General features: G+C 36.7%; 1 protein-coding gene across 3 annotated transcripts in view; it reads right to left on the bottom strand.

The window, feature by feature from the left end:
• The window catches only part of ADAM28 (ADAM metallopeptidase domain 28), a 62,794-nt gene extending 50,505 nt beyond the window's left edge, over nucleotides 1-12,289 (bottom strand). For all 3 annotated transcript variants that reach the window (XM_030816987.1, XM_030816988.1, XM_030816986.1), the window contains exons 1-2: nucleotides 12,134-12,289; nucleotides 6,267-6,370 (exon numbers count right to left, since the gene is read on the bottom strand). In XM_030816987.1, coding sequence (XP_030672847.1) covers nucleotides 6,267-6,370; nucleotides 12,134-12,179 — 150 coding nt within the window. In that variant the 5' untranslated portion in view covers nucleotides 12,180-12,289. The remainder of the gene's footprint in view (nucleotides 1-6,266; nucleotides 6,371-12,133) is intronic.
• Between the last annotated feature and the right edge of the window lie 511 nt (nucleotides 12,290-12,800).

Raw genomic sequence — 12,800 nt, 5'->3', positions numbered from 1 at the left:
AGTGATTCTCCTGGCTCAGCCTCCTGAGAAGCTGGGGTTACAGGTGCACACCACCACACCCAGCTAATTTTTGTGTGTATTTTTAGTAGAGACAGGGTTTCACCATGTTGGTCAGACTAGTCTCTAACTCCTGACCTCGTGATCCACCCGCCTCGGCCTCCCAAAGTGGTGTGGGACTTCTTTATACAAAAAAATTTTACTGTTTGTCTGAAATTCAAACTTATAACTGGTACTCTGTATTTCATCTGGCAACCCTATCATGCGGCTTTTGATATCTTCCTGTGAACAGCTGGAATTAAACCCTAGCAAAAGTTACTGCTAATGGTTTAGCCACATGGTTATTGTGGGGTAATTCAAAGGTATCATCTGACACCTGAGATATTAAAAAGTAAACATGGGAGAGTTATATTTATTTCTGAGATGCTGTGGAAGCATTCAGTGCTCATTCCATTATATTCATCAGGCCCCATAATACATTCTCTTCTACTCTCTACAACCAAAGGGAGCAGGAGAGAACTTGGAAATGTAACAGATGAAACAAAAAAAAATAAAAGATTTTCCATTTAAAGAGACATTAAAAGGTTCTAATTATTTAGGTAATTTTTTCTTCAATTATCTATGGTATTTATTTTAATACTCTTATTTCCTTCAAAGATAATGTGCTTTGCAAGTATTTATTTAGACCAACATGTATTAATGAAACAAGTATTTATGTTCCAGGACAAGGATTGGCAGATGAGGATGAAGGAGGAGTAGAGACATGGCAAAGACATATTGAAAAAAAACCAAAAGCCTTTTAAAAATTTACCTGGACAGTTTTAAACCAGAAGTGAAGGTTACACTTGCTCTCATAGAAACACATGCACACACACACACACACACACACACACTTGTGAACACACCATCGCTCCTGACACAAAATCAACATTTCTTTTTAAAATCAGTAGCTAAACTTTATAATACTGACTGTGACTGACGCACGATTTCAGGATGGGGATATATTAGTGTATATATGAATATGGCGAGTCGGCTTAACAAAAACTATAAGAGATTCTAAATGTAGAGTCCCCTAAATGGGAGGGACTCTAAATGTAGAGAGAATATTTTAAGCAGCAAGAAATCCATTAAAAAAAGCATAGAAGTAGAAACAAGAATATTATTAAGAAAAGCAAACCGAAGTTGATAGTTTATGTCAAAAAGAAGAATTTTAAAATAAAGGTTTATTAACTGGGACATGAAGCCACAAAAACTGAAAATTAGTCATAGGAACTGGGATATGATGGGCTACACAGGGCAGCACCATAGCATAATCTCTCACTCTATTTTTTTTGTTTTTTTTTTTGAGAAGGAGTTTCATTCTTGTTGCCCAGGTTGGAGTGAAAATGACGGGGGGGGTCGTGTCAGCTGGGGGGGGGGGGGAGAGGAAAGTGAAAAAAAAAAAACAGGGGGGGGGGGGGGGGGGGGGGGGGGGGGGGGGGGGGGAGGAGATGGACTGACCATGCAAAAAAAAAAAAAAAAAAAAAAAAAAAAAAAAAAAAAAAAAAAAAAAAAAAAAAAAAAAAAAAAAATGACGTGATCTCAGCTCACTGCAACCTCTGCCTCCCAGGTTCCAACGATTCTCCTGCCTCAGCCTCCTTAGTAGTTGGGATTCGAGGTACCCACCACCACACCGAGCTAATTTTTTTGTATTTTTAGTAGAGATGGGTTTCACAACCTTGGCCAGGTTGGTCTTGAACTCCTGACGTCAGGTGACCCGCCCGCCTCAATCTCCCAAAGTGCTGGGATTACAGGTGTGAGCCAATGCACCCAGCCCATAGCATAATCTTGAACAGGGAGTTAAAATTTGGATGCTTCCTCCCTTTTCATACACATTATCCCCAAATCTTTATGTAAGTATTATGATCATCTCCACTTTAAGACAAGAAACTTAAGGTTTATGTTTGTCTAAATTTATACAGAGAGAATGGACAAAATTTACAAGTGAACACAAACTAATCCTCTGAATTCAGATCCTATATACTTGCACTATGGATCAGGAAAATGTAAGGTTAATGTAGCCATTTAACCTAGTAAGGGACTAGATAAATAATATAACTGCAGTAAATATCAAGCACATTATATCAACCTCATCCACCTAGTCAATCATTGCAAAAATTAATATTGTTCATCTAGTATGAGCCAGTAACTAGTCTATGGCTTTCGTTAATCAAAATATATTATTCAAAGCTCAAATTTATTTTTTACAGTTGTGAGGAGATCACTTTACAGCTGTGATTAAAAACACTTCACCTGTGTTTAACTTTTCCTCAAAATGTTCAGTGAAAAAAGGGTGTTTGGTGCGCATGTGCATGTGTGTGTGTGTGTAAATGTTGGCTTTTCTTGGAAGCGTTGTTTACTGTGAGACAAAAACACAAAAAGAGTAGATAATTGGTGTAAATTTCCACAAGGACACAATTAATCATTGGTTTAGTAGCAAAAGGTTGATAACACAAAAAATACAGGTGAACTTGTAAAATTTGAGCTGATGGCTAACAAGGGAAGTGAAGGACCTCTTCAAGGAGAACACAAACCACTACTTAAGGAAATCAGAAAGGACACAAACAAATAGAAAAACATTCCATGTTCATGGATACGAAGAATCAATACTATGAAAATAGCCATACTGCCCACAGTAATTTATAGAATCAATACTATTCCCATTAAACTACCATTGACATCCTGCACAGAATTAGAAAAAAATTACTTTAAAATTAATATGGAACCACAAAAGAGCCTGTATAGCCAAGACAATCTTAAGTGAAAAGAATAAAGCTGGAGGCATTATACTACCGGACTTCAAGGTATATTACAAGGCTATAGTAACCAAAACTGCATGGTACTGGTACAAAACAGACACATAGACCAATGCAATTGAATAGAGAGGTCAGAAATACAACCACACATCTATAATCCTCTGATCTTTGACAAACCTTACAAAAACAAGCAATGGGAAAAAATATTTCATATTTAATAAATGGTACTTGGAGAACTGGCAAGCCACATGCAGAAAATTGAAACTGGACCCCTTTGTTCCACCTTACTCAAAAATTAACTCAAGATGATTAAAAACTCAAATGTAAACCCAAAAACTATAAAAACCCTAGAAGAAAATCTAGGCAATACCATTCAGGACATAAGCACAGGCAAAAATTTCATGACGAATCATCAAAAGCAAAAATTGACAAACGGGATCTAATAAAACTAAAGAGCTTCTATACAGCAAAAGAAACTATCATCAGAGTGAACAGACAACCTATAGAATGAGAGAAAATTTTTCCAATCTATCGATCTGACAAAGGTCAAATATTCAGAATCTACAAGGAACTTAAATTTGTAAGAAAAACAAACAACCCTGAACAATGAGAACACATGGACACAGGATGGGGAACATCACACACTGGGGCCTGTTGTGGGGTGGGGGGAGGGATAGCGTTAGGATACATAACTAATGTAAATGATGAGTTAATGGGTGCAGCACACCAACATGGCACATGTATACATATGTAACAAACCTTCACATTGTGCACATGTACCCTAAAACTTAAAGTATAATTAAAAAAAAAAAAAAAAGTGGACAAAGGACATGAACAGACACTTCTCAAAAGAAGACATTCATGCAGCCAACAAACATATGAAAAAAGCTCAACATCACTGATGATTAGAGAAATGCAAATCAAAACCACAATGAGATACCATCTCACACCAGTCAGAATGGTGATTATTAAAAAGTCAAGAAACAATAGATGCTGGCAAGATGGTGGAGAAATAAGAACGCGTTTACACTGCTGGTAGGAATGTAAATTAGTTCAACCATTGTGGAAGACAGTGTGGCAATTCCTCAAAGACCTAGAACCACAAATACCATTTAACCCAGCAATCCCATTACTGGGTATATACCCAAAGGAATATAAATCATTCTATTACAAAGATACACGCGTGCACATGTTCATTGCAGCACTATTCACAATAGCCATGACGTGGAATCAATCCAAATGCCCATCAGTGAAAGACTGGATAAAGAAAATGTGGTACATATACACCATGGAATACTATGCAGCCATAAAAAGGAACAGGATCATGTCCTTTGCAGGCACATGGATGGAGCTGGAAGCCATTATCCACAGTGAACTAACACAGGAACAGAAAACCAAACACCGCATGTTCTCAATTATAATTCAGAGCTGAACAAGGAGAACGCATGGACACTGGGAAGGGAACAACACACTCAGGTGTGGTAGGGAGCGGGGCAAGGGAGAGCATCAGGAAAAATAGCCAATGCATGCTGGGCTTAATACCTAGGTGATGGGTTGATTGATGCAGCAAACCGCCATGGCACACATTTATCTATGTAACAAACCTGCACATTCTGCACATGTATCCCAGAACTTAAAATATAATTTTAAAAAAGAAAAAAAGTTATTAGAAAAAAATTCAACTGATGAGTCTCTTATTTTTAACAGTAAATGATACAACAAACTTGTCCGTGTCTCAGGGTTACAGACTGACTCTTAGACTTTAGTGTAACAGAACTTGAGCTACCTTAATGGCCAGAAAGCCTCTGTTGATCCCACAGAAGCTCTCAGGAGAACATATGGACTCTCCCACGTATTAAGTCAACTTAGCCGCTTGGATAGGCAGCCACAAATAATACTAACACATCAAGTTGTCATTTGGAGTCAAACAGATGTTTGAATACTAGCTCTAAAACGTATAAGCTATGGGCTCCTAGGCAGGGTACTTGAATTTTCTGAGCCCCTATCTCTCCACTTAGAAATAAAATACTGTAAAAATACACTTACATTGTATGTTTGTTGAAAGGACTAAATATGAAAATATATTAAAAATCCTTTTTTTTCCAACTTTTATTTTAGATTCAGGGGATACCTGTGCCAGTTTGTTATACGGGTAAATCGCATGTCATGGGGGTTTGGTGTACAGATTACTTTGTCACCCAGATAATAAGCATAATGCACGACAGGAAAAAAGGTGTCTGACATTTTAAAGAAAGTCTTAGAAAGCATTTCAAGAAAGTCATATTGAAGGGGAATCCAATGCTTTGGGGTTCCATCTTAAGTTAGTGAAACCATGTGGTTGATAATTATTTTGGGAAATGGGGTCAAATACAGGTTCCGTTGTCATAAATTTGCTTTAGAAGAAATGCTATGGGAAACCATGTCCAGTGAGGGAATATGTGCACCAAGTGTGCTGGATTTCGGAGTCTTTCTGTCAACTATTATTTGTGTCTCATTTATCTGTATTTTGCTGGCTCCCAGAAGAAGACTTAAGAGTGCAGGTAATTATAACATTGTTATAATTGAATGAATCATCGTGTTTTAGCTTTTCTCTTAGAATTAATAAATGTTTATTGAGTAAATGTTGACTGAGAATATGTTGTTTCGTTTGCAGTAAGAAATGTACAAACATTAAAAAGAGCCTTTTCAGAAAAGACAGATAAATTTCATGTTAATGTGCATATATACATGCATTCACCTGCTGTATTTTGTTTTCTATTTCTGTTTCAATTGTCATAGTTGTGTTTGGAAGGATGGATAGATAGATAACATCCAATTTTCTTTGGAAGTACATAGAATAAATCATCATAAAATGTTAAATTTATGGCCAGGCGGTAGCTCACACCTGTAATCCCAGCACTTTGGGAGGCCAAGGTGGGCAGATCACAAGGTCAGGAGATAGAGACCATCCTGGCTAACACAGTGAAACCCCATCTCAACTAAAAATACAAAAAAATTAGCTGGGCATGGTGATGAGCACCTGTAGTCCCAGCTACTCGGGAGGCTGAGGCAGGAGAATGGCGTGAACCGAGATCGCGCCACTGCACTCCAGCCTGGGCGACAGAGCGAGACTCTGTCTGGAAAAGAAAAAAAAAAAATTTACTCTTTTTAACCTTGGACAGTTTCTTTCACTTCTCAGAAACTTGATTTGTAGACTAAGGTTAATAATATAACTTTGGGTTGTAGTGAAGATTTTTTAAAAGGTCAAAAACAAATACAAATATAATCATTGTTATTTAACTCCAAGGTGTAATTGCTGAAAACATCACAAATTCCACTTGATACAGGCACACACATACACACACGCACATATGTAAACACACACTTATAAATCGCATATCTATCTCTCATCATAAATATATATATGTATGTGTGTGTGTGTGTGTATATATATATATCTCAAATCAAGATCCTTTGATAAATCAAAAGCTGTACCTGTTGCTCTGGCTCTTTGACCTCTCTTTTATGTAGTGGATGAAGTCTTATAGGATAAACCACTTCATACTTCTTCACCCCAGGGAGTTCTTTTATAGCACTCACTGAGAAAAAAGAAAAAGAAAAGACTTATCCAGGTAGAACTGAAGTAGGCTGGTCAGTAATGGCCATCCTTACTGCATTCCCAATGAACGATGCCACACAAAGAAGCCTGAAGTGACGAATGTCAGAGTTATTAATGTGCTGACACCAGAAGAGAGCGACAACCTCAGAAAGCTACTCTTTCCTCTTAACGTTTTACTTTAACCTATATCTTCAGGTCTTTCCCCATTAAAAGTTTACAAGTGTTACTGTATTTAGAGAAAGTATTTCTTTCGGATTTTCTCACTTCATGTTATCTTTGATCGCTGCAGTGCAGGGAAATAGCAACAACTCAGGCAAAAAGAAATGAAGATAGAAGCAAAAGTAATCCTCTGAGAAGCTAATCAGTCCCAGAAAAATTGGGTTGAAGCACTGGAAACCATACAATGTTAGAAAAATAAAATAACTAATGCGTACAATTTTTTATTCTATTTTTCTTGGATTTGAAAACAGCAATATTCTATACTAATAAAAAAAACTATGTCACAGTAAGAAAAGGCTCCAATACTAGGTTCATAGAGCTGGCATAAGCAATACAGAAAAACCTCCATTTTTGCATACAGAACATTTTAAAAATGAAAATTAGAGAAGCAGATAATTCAAACAGAATCACTGGCCTGGAAGGACTTTTTTGAGCCTGCAGTCATATTGAAAGAGAACTGAAAAGTGACTTGATCCAATCTATCTGCATCTTAAATGCTCCTCTCCATGTTGTCTTTAGAAGTTATTTTGTTTTATTTTGAGACAATGTCTCACTCTGTCAACAAGCTGGAGTGCAGAGGCACAAACACAGCTCACTGCAGCCTCAACATCCTGGGCTCAAGCCATCCTTCCACCTCAGCCTCCAGAGTAGCTGGGACTGCAGGTGTGCACCACCGTGCCTGGCTTTTTTTTTTTTTTTCTATTGGAGAAGAGGTCTCGCTATGTTGCCCAGGCTGGTCTTGAACTCCGGGGCTGTAGCAACCCTCGTGGCTCAGCCTCCCAAAGTGCTGGGATTACAGGTATGAGCCACGGCACCCGGTCTAGAAGTCATTTTAGAGAGAGAGATTCAATTTTCTCAAAGCTAACATTAGATTTTCTATTTTCTTTTTGATTTGCCCATGTGGTCTAGTCTCTGCTCTGTATATAGTCAATAGACCTGCTCCTTAGCTGCTAAAGGTGGCTACAGGCTTAACCAAAATGTAGACTGCAGTAGCAGAATGGGGCCTAACTCTACAACTTTCTAAGACTCGAAGTGAAAAGGTTTTTTTCTCTTCTCTGAGTAAGGACTAGGAGGGTCTCTAAAGGTAATCCCAGCTCATTAAAGCACTCAAATCTTAAGTTCTATGGTGAGATACATTTATGTTACTGTGGTTGATCTTTTAACGAACATAACTGAGGTCCTTAATAAGTATTATTTATTGCTTACCTAGGAGGACTGTGCACTTACTCCAGTCACTTCCCACAGAGCAAAACATTGTTTAAAGTTTTATTCAGAAACTAAAGTATAAACTTTCAAAAAATAGTGTTATTAATTTTTTAATCATTTGAGAATGACTTTAATTCATTTAAGGACTCAAGAGTCACTTATATTTAACTTTGAAGAACAGAAAAAGGGTTTAAACCAGTTAAGAACTCTTTGGGTCAAAAATGGGGTGTTAAAGTAATGAACTATCTTTTCTTTCAGTGGCTTAAGAATTACTCTTAAAAAAATCAAAATTACTTAAAGCCATGGCACTGACATTACCTTATATTTTTATTTTTTATTTGGTTTGAGTCTTTAAATAGTTTGAAAAAAGGAGGCCGATTAAATGGTTTCTAAAGCTAGTTCAAGTGATTTATGATTTATGCATGTAAATACAGAATCCCCTATAACCTCTTTGAAGAGTCAGTGATCATTAGGCTAGCTGAATTCTGATCCATTATGATAAAATAAGCCTCATTACATTGTCACACTTCAAGAACAACATGACGAGGTTCTTCAGTTCCTCATTTCTTGCTCTCACAGAGGTAATCACTGGGCATCTTTTATTTCTATTAAATTAACTTTTGGTAAAGGAAAAGAATAACATCAATTATAAAAAATTTTTGAAACGTAAGTTCAAAAACCTAAAGAAATATTAAATTGATGATTCTTTTTCTGAGTTAAAATTTTTCTAATTATTGTAATTATTTTGAAACACTAAGATGCCAAGAGGTAAGAAAATTACTCCTGCCAGAAATTAACTGACGGTATTGACACAATTCCCTGCTGCCTCCTTAATTCAGGGACACAAAACAAGCATACCATAAGGCACCAACATGATGCCTGGTATATTACAGGAGCTAATCAATGCAATTAGTCTTGTTAAGATAGAGTTCACGAAGCCAAATTTCACCAGTGTTGCAGCCAACATAAATCTTTTTAAATGCTATGTTAGAACACACATGATTCTAACAGGAAATACTAGTCCAAGCTGCCTTCGTGGAATAAAATAATAGCTACGCTCCTGATTTTTTGTATAAAAGTAGAAAATGAAGTGAGTTTACTTCTCAGCACCATTCAGAAATGGTGAGAAGGAAAACAGGCCCACTTGGCCAACACGAATTTTCTCTCACATGCACCCTGACCTCTATGCTTCTAGTTAGTATCTGAATTCTAATGTTTCATGAAATTAGAAATTGCAAACTGGCTCTTAAATATGGGCTCAAAATATGTAAGTTAGTTATGAAATTTTTTTCCAACTTTTTGGTGGCTGAACACTGCCAAATGGAAACCACAAACAAAGCAAAATAAAACAAACAACAAAAAAAACCCCACAACATTTCTTTTAAAAGACATTGGCAACCTCTCAATCTCTTCAGTTTGAATGGAATTCCAGCTCCTTCCAAACTCTTGTCACTCCATATATTCTCTAAAGAAACTAAATAGAATTTCTCTTAAAGGCTCTTATTTTCTGGAAACCTAGAAGTCCTTGAAATAATGGGATCTGGAATACAACAAATTACACAGCCATTGTAGGGATGTAACAGACCTAAATATTGTTTAGCTCATCCATGCTTAAGTTTAAGGGAGATGGTGCAGCGTCATCCCCACTGAATAACATCAGGTTAATTATTTTTGAAGCCTGAGGAACAAACACAACTAACTGCCATCCAGGGATTACACAAATCCAAGGTGTAACACAATATGTTTTTACTAATTCATTTTAATACTTGCCTTCTCTCTCCCACAGAACTCACATGCTGGATTAGTCTTGACTAGCAAAAACAGATCAGGAAAAAGAAAACTGTTATTTTGGTTTAGACTGGATCATTATTTTTGACTGTTTTGAGTTTTAGAAAAGCCAAAGCTCATTAACAACGTTAATATGAGAGACATTAGTCTGGATTGCTACATTATTTGTTCATGTGTTTGGGGTCATTTTGGAAACGGGAACATGAGTATGTAATATTGACATTTTCATTTTTGTTCAAATGTGTTTGAAACTGTTCAAAGAAATGCCTTCCTTCCAAACTGAACACATCATATTAAACGCTGAATTAGGGTTTAGACAAGGATATTGACTTATGTTCTGGGATTCTCTGCATCTCCTTAAACCATCTTGTGGTTTTAAACTTCTTGCATTAAAAGTGAGTACAAACAAAAGGAAAAAACTGTATTTCTATTAGGTCTATTCTTTTGACTGTTTAGATTAAATTGTATATTTTCTTTTCAGTCTTCTAGTCACCTTATAAAGGCAAGGAAGAACTGGTAGTTTGAAATAAAATATTTACAAAAAGTGCTGTACCCCCTGGGTATTCTGCTGTAATAAGGTAAAGACCTTTCCCCTTTGTTGATGCACTCATTTACATCTTCACCCCACAAACACCTGTCACATCCTTTTAAATATTTGTTTTTCCTTTTCCTAGGATGAAATCCCATAAGTCATTTTTTTCTCTGGATTGTGAAGTTCACTGCACACAACCAGCCTTATTTTACATCTCTTTCTTTTATTTCAACCATCTGGGAACTGGGCAGAAGTCGTGGTCAGAGGGGCATGTATGTATTGCATTGATGATGGGGGCAGAGAACAAACAGGAAGAAGTAGGAAATGAAAATTGCTTTACTTCTTAGATTCTGACTAGAAAGGCAACCCAAATGGGAATCATAACAGGGATAGTTTAGTGGCAAAAAGACACCCTTAAAAATAGAAGCTAGAAGTTAAAGGAGGGGTGACATCACACTTTTAGAGATGACATCAGAGGAAGTTGCATCTCTTGGTGCCATGTTATACATGCACCGTCGGGGCAGCAGAACCGATTAGTGTGCCCAGTTGCACAAAAGGGCTGTAATGTGCATGGGCCCCAGTGTTAGCCATGTGACTCTGTTAATGGATCCAGCTTGATTTTTATGCTCTTCAACTAAGCTAGTGCCCAAGCAGTTCTTGTATTTCAGCTAAGAGGGGGTTTTGGAAAAGCTCTTGGTGATAACATTTTTGGAGAACAGAGAGAAAAAAGATTTTTATTAAGTCTGACTGAAAAAGTAGGAATTTCAGGTCAATGTTAAATGCCTGGCATGAGTTTTATATATTTTTTTTAATATTTCCGGCTCATTTTACCAAAAGAAAGGTGGTGTAACACGTTCACATCAGACAAAATAGGTATCAAAGCAAAAGGCATTAGAGGTGAAGAGGATCACTGCACAGTGGGAAAAGGTTCAGTTCAGATATAGGTACATATTATATAAAGCAAAAATATACAGAAACAAAAGGAAAATAATTAGATATTTAAAGATATTAGATTAGGTGAAATTTTTATAAGTCTTGAAAACAAATCAGATGCAGGAAAATCATTTTTAGCAACAAAGTACTAAGAGGGTGCATGGACAAGGAAAAGTTTTCCCTCCCTAAGCCCATACCTCTAGTTGATAATCTGTTCCCATCCCCAGGTCCCAGCAAACATTCTAAGACCCAAGAACAGGTTTACTAGGGAGGAATTGGAGGCACTGCAGTTCATGTGCTGAGTTAAATAAGCTCTGGAAATAGAAGCTGAAGAATCACAATACCCAATCTAATGTAACCAAAGTCTAATTAGAGAATTCACCAGAAATTGAGAGACTTGCTAGACATAATTTCTTGTTAGGAAGTAGTATTTTTCTCCTTTCAAATTATTAAATGTTTGATATAACCAGCAAAACAGAAGTAAATTATCAATTTAAGCTTAACAGCGATATTGTTTTGTTAAGTAATATCACAATACCTTATAAACAAAAAGTATTAATTAATTCCAGTTAGCCACACGTATTATTACTAATACTGAGTAAATACAAAAATTTACACTCAAACAGAAAGAGCCAAACTGGCTCCCATAATAATAGCAGGTATTTTCCTAAGCCTTGTACACAGTAATAAATAGCCAAATCTGCCACATCTTTACCATTCTTTAAATGACAAGCTGGGTTTTGATGAATTCCACTTTTTCAGTCAAAAATCACATTCATGATTTAAATTGTGCTGTATGACATTGTCCCTTTTATTTCTATATATTCTCGGATGAGATGCATACATATTGGTTCAAGACCTCTTGTTGCCTCTTTTTAACATTGTCTTTGTATCACTTGCAGCCGCGAAACAACAGGTTAAAACCAGCCCAACTGGTTAGTAAAATTGAGTGAGAAAAAAAGAGAAAGAAAAAAGTCAAAATAGTTTATACAATAAAACTATTAGGAGACTATGAAAAGTTCGCTAATGCATTCAATAGAACCTGAAAAAGAGCTAAATACGTACCTGGAACAGAGAGGAGGAGACTAACTGTCAGGAGACCTTGCAACATGCTGGGTGATTCCAGGAGCACGGTGTCTGCTCTTCTCGCTCAGATGGGTGCTGCTGGGTCTGTCCCTGCCTCCTCTCCAGTGACACAGAATGAAACTCCCTGGTTCATTCTTGTCTCTGATTCAGGAAGTGTTTACTAAAGGTGTTGCACAACCTCGAAGCTGTGGTCCTGCAACAATGGCCCAGCAGGCGGAAGTCCTGGCTGCCTCCTGTCTCTAAGATTCCTTGATCTGAACTATTGTTTTGCTCTCCTTCTCCATACTCCCCACCCCAAAGTAGTACGTTTCCAACGTATTACTATAGCCAGATAAGCTATAAGGAAAGAGGCAACTGCATTAATGAGACTTGAAAAATATGCCAGACATTTATTTACATTATGGATATATGGATATGATATATAAATATATATATTTAAATATATTTTTACATATATATAGTTGTAAGAAAAAAGTTAATAAGAATGTTATTTTCCCCCACATACATATGGGGTTATGTAAAGCAATTTCTAATCCAACCTAATTACTACATAGCGTTCTCTTTTCCATTATTTTATGTTCTATTCTCACCGAAGGGTACTCTCAGGAAGTTTGGACTATCCTAAGAACATCTGACAATATAAGCA

The sequence above is a fragment of the Nomascus leucogenys genome, chromosome 8 (genome assembly GCF_006542625.1).
Source record: "Nomascus leucogenys isolate Asia chromosome 8, Asia_NLE_v1, whole genome shotgun sequence".
NCBI lineage: Eukaryota > Metazoa > Chordata > Mammalia > Primates > Hylobatidae > Nomascus > Nomascus leucogenys.
Note: the sequence above shows the minus strand (reverse complement) of the source record. Positions and strands in the feature narration are given on the sequence as shown.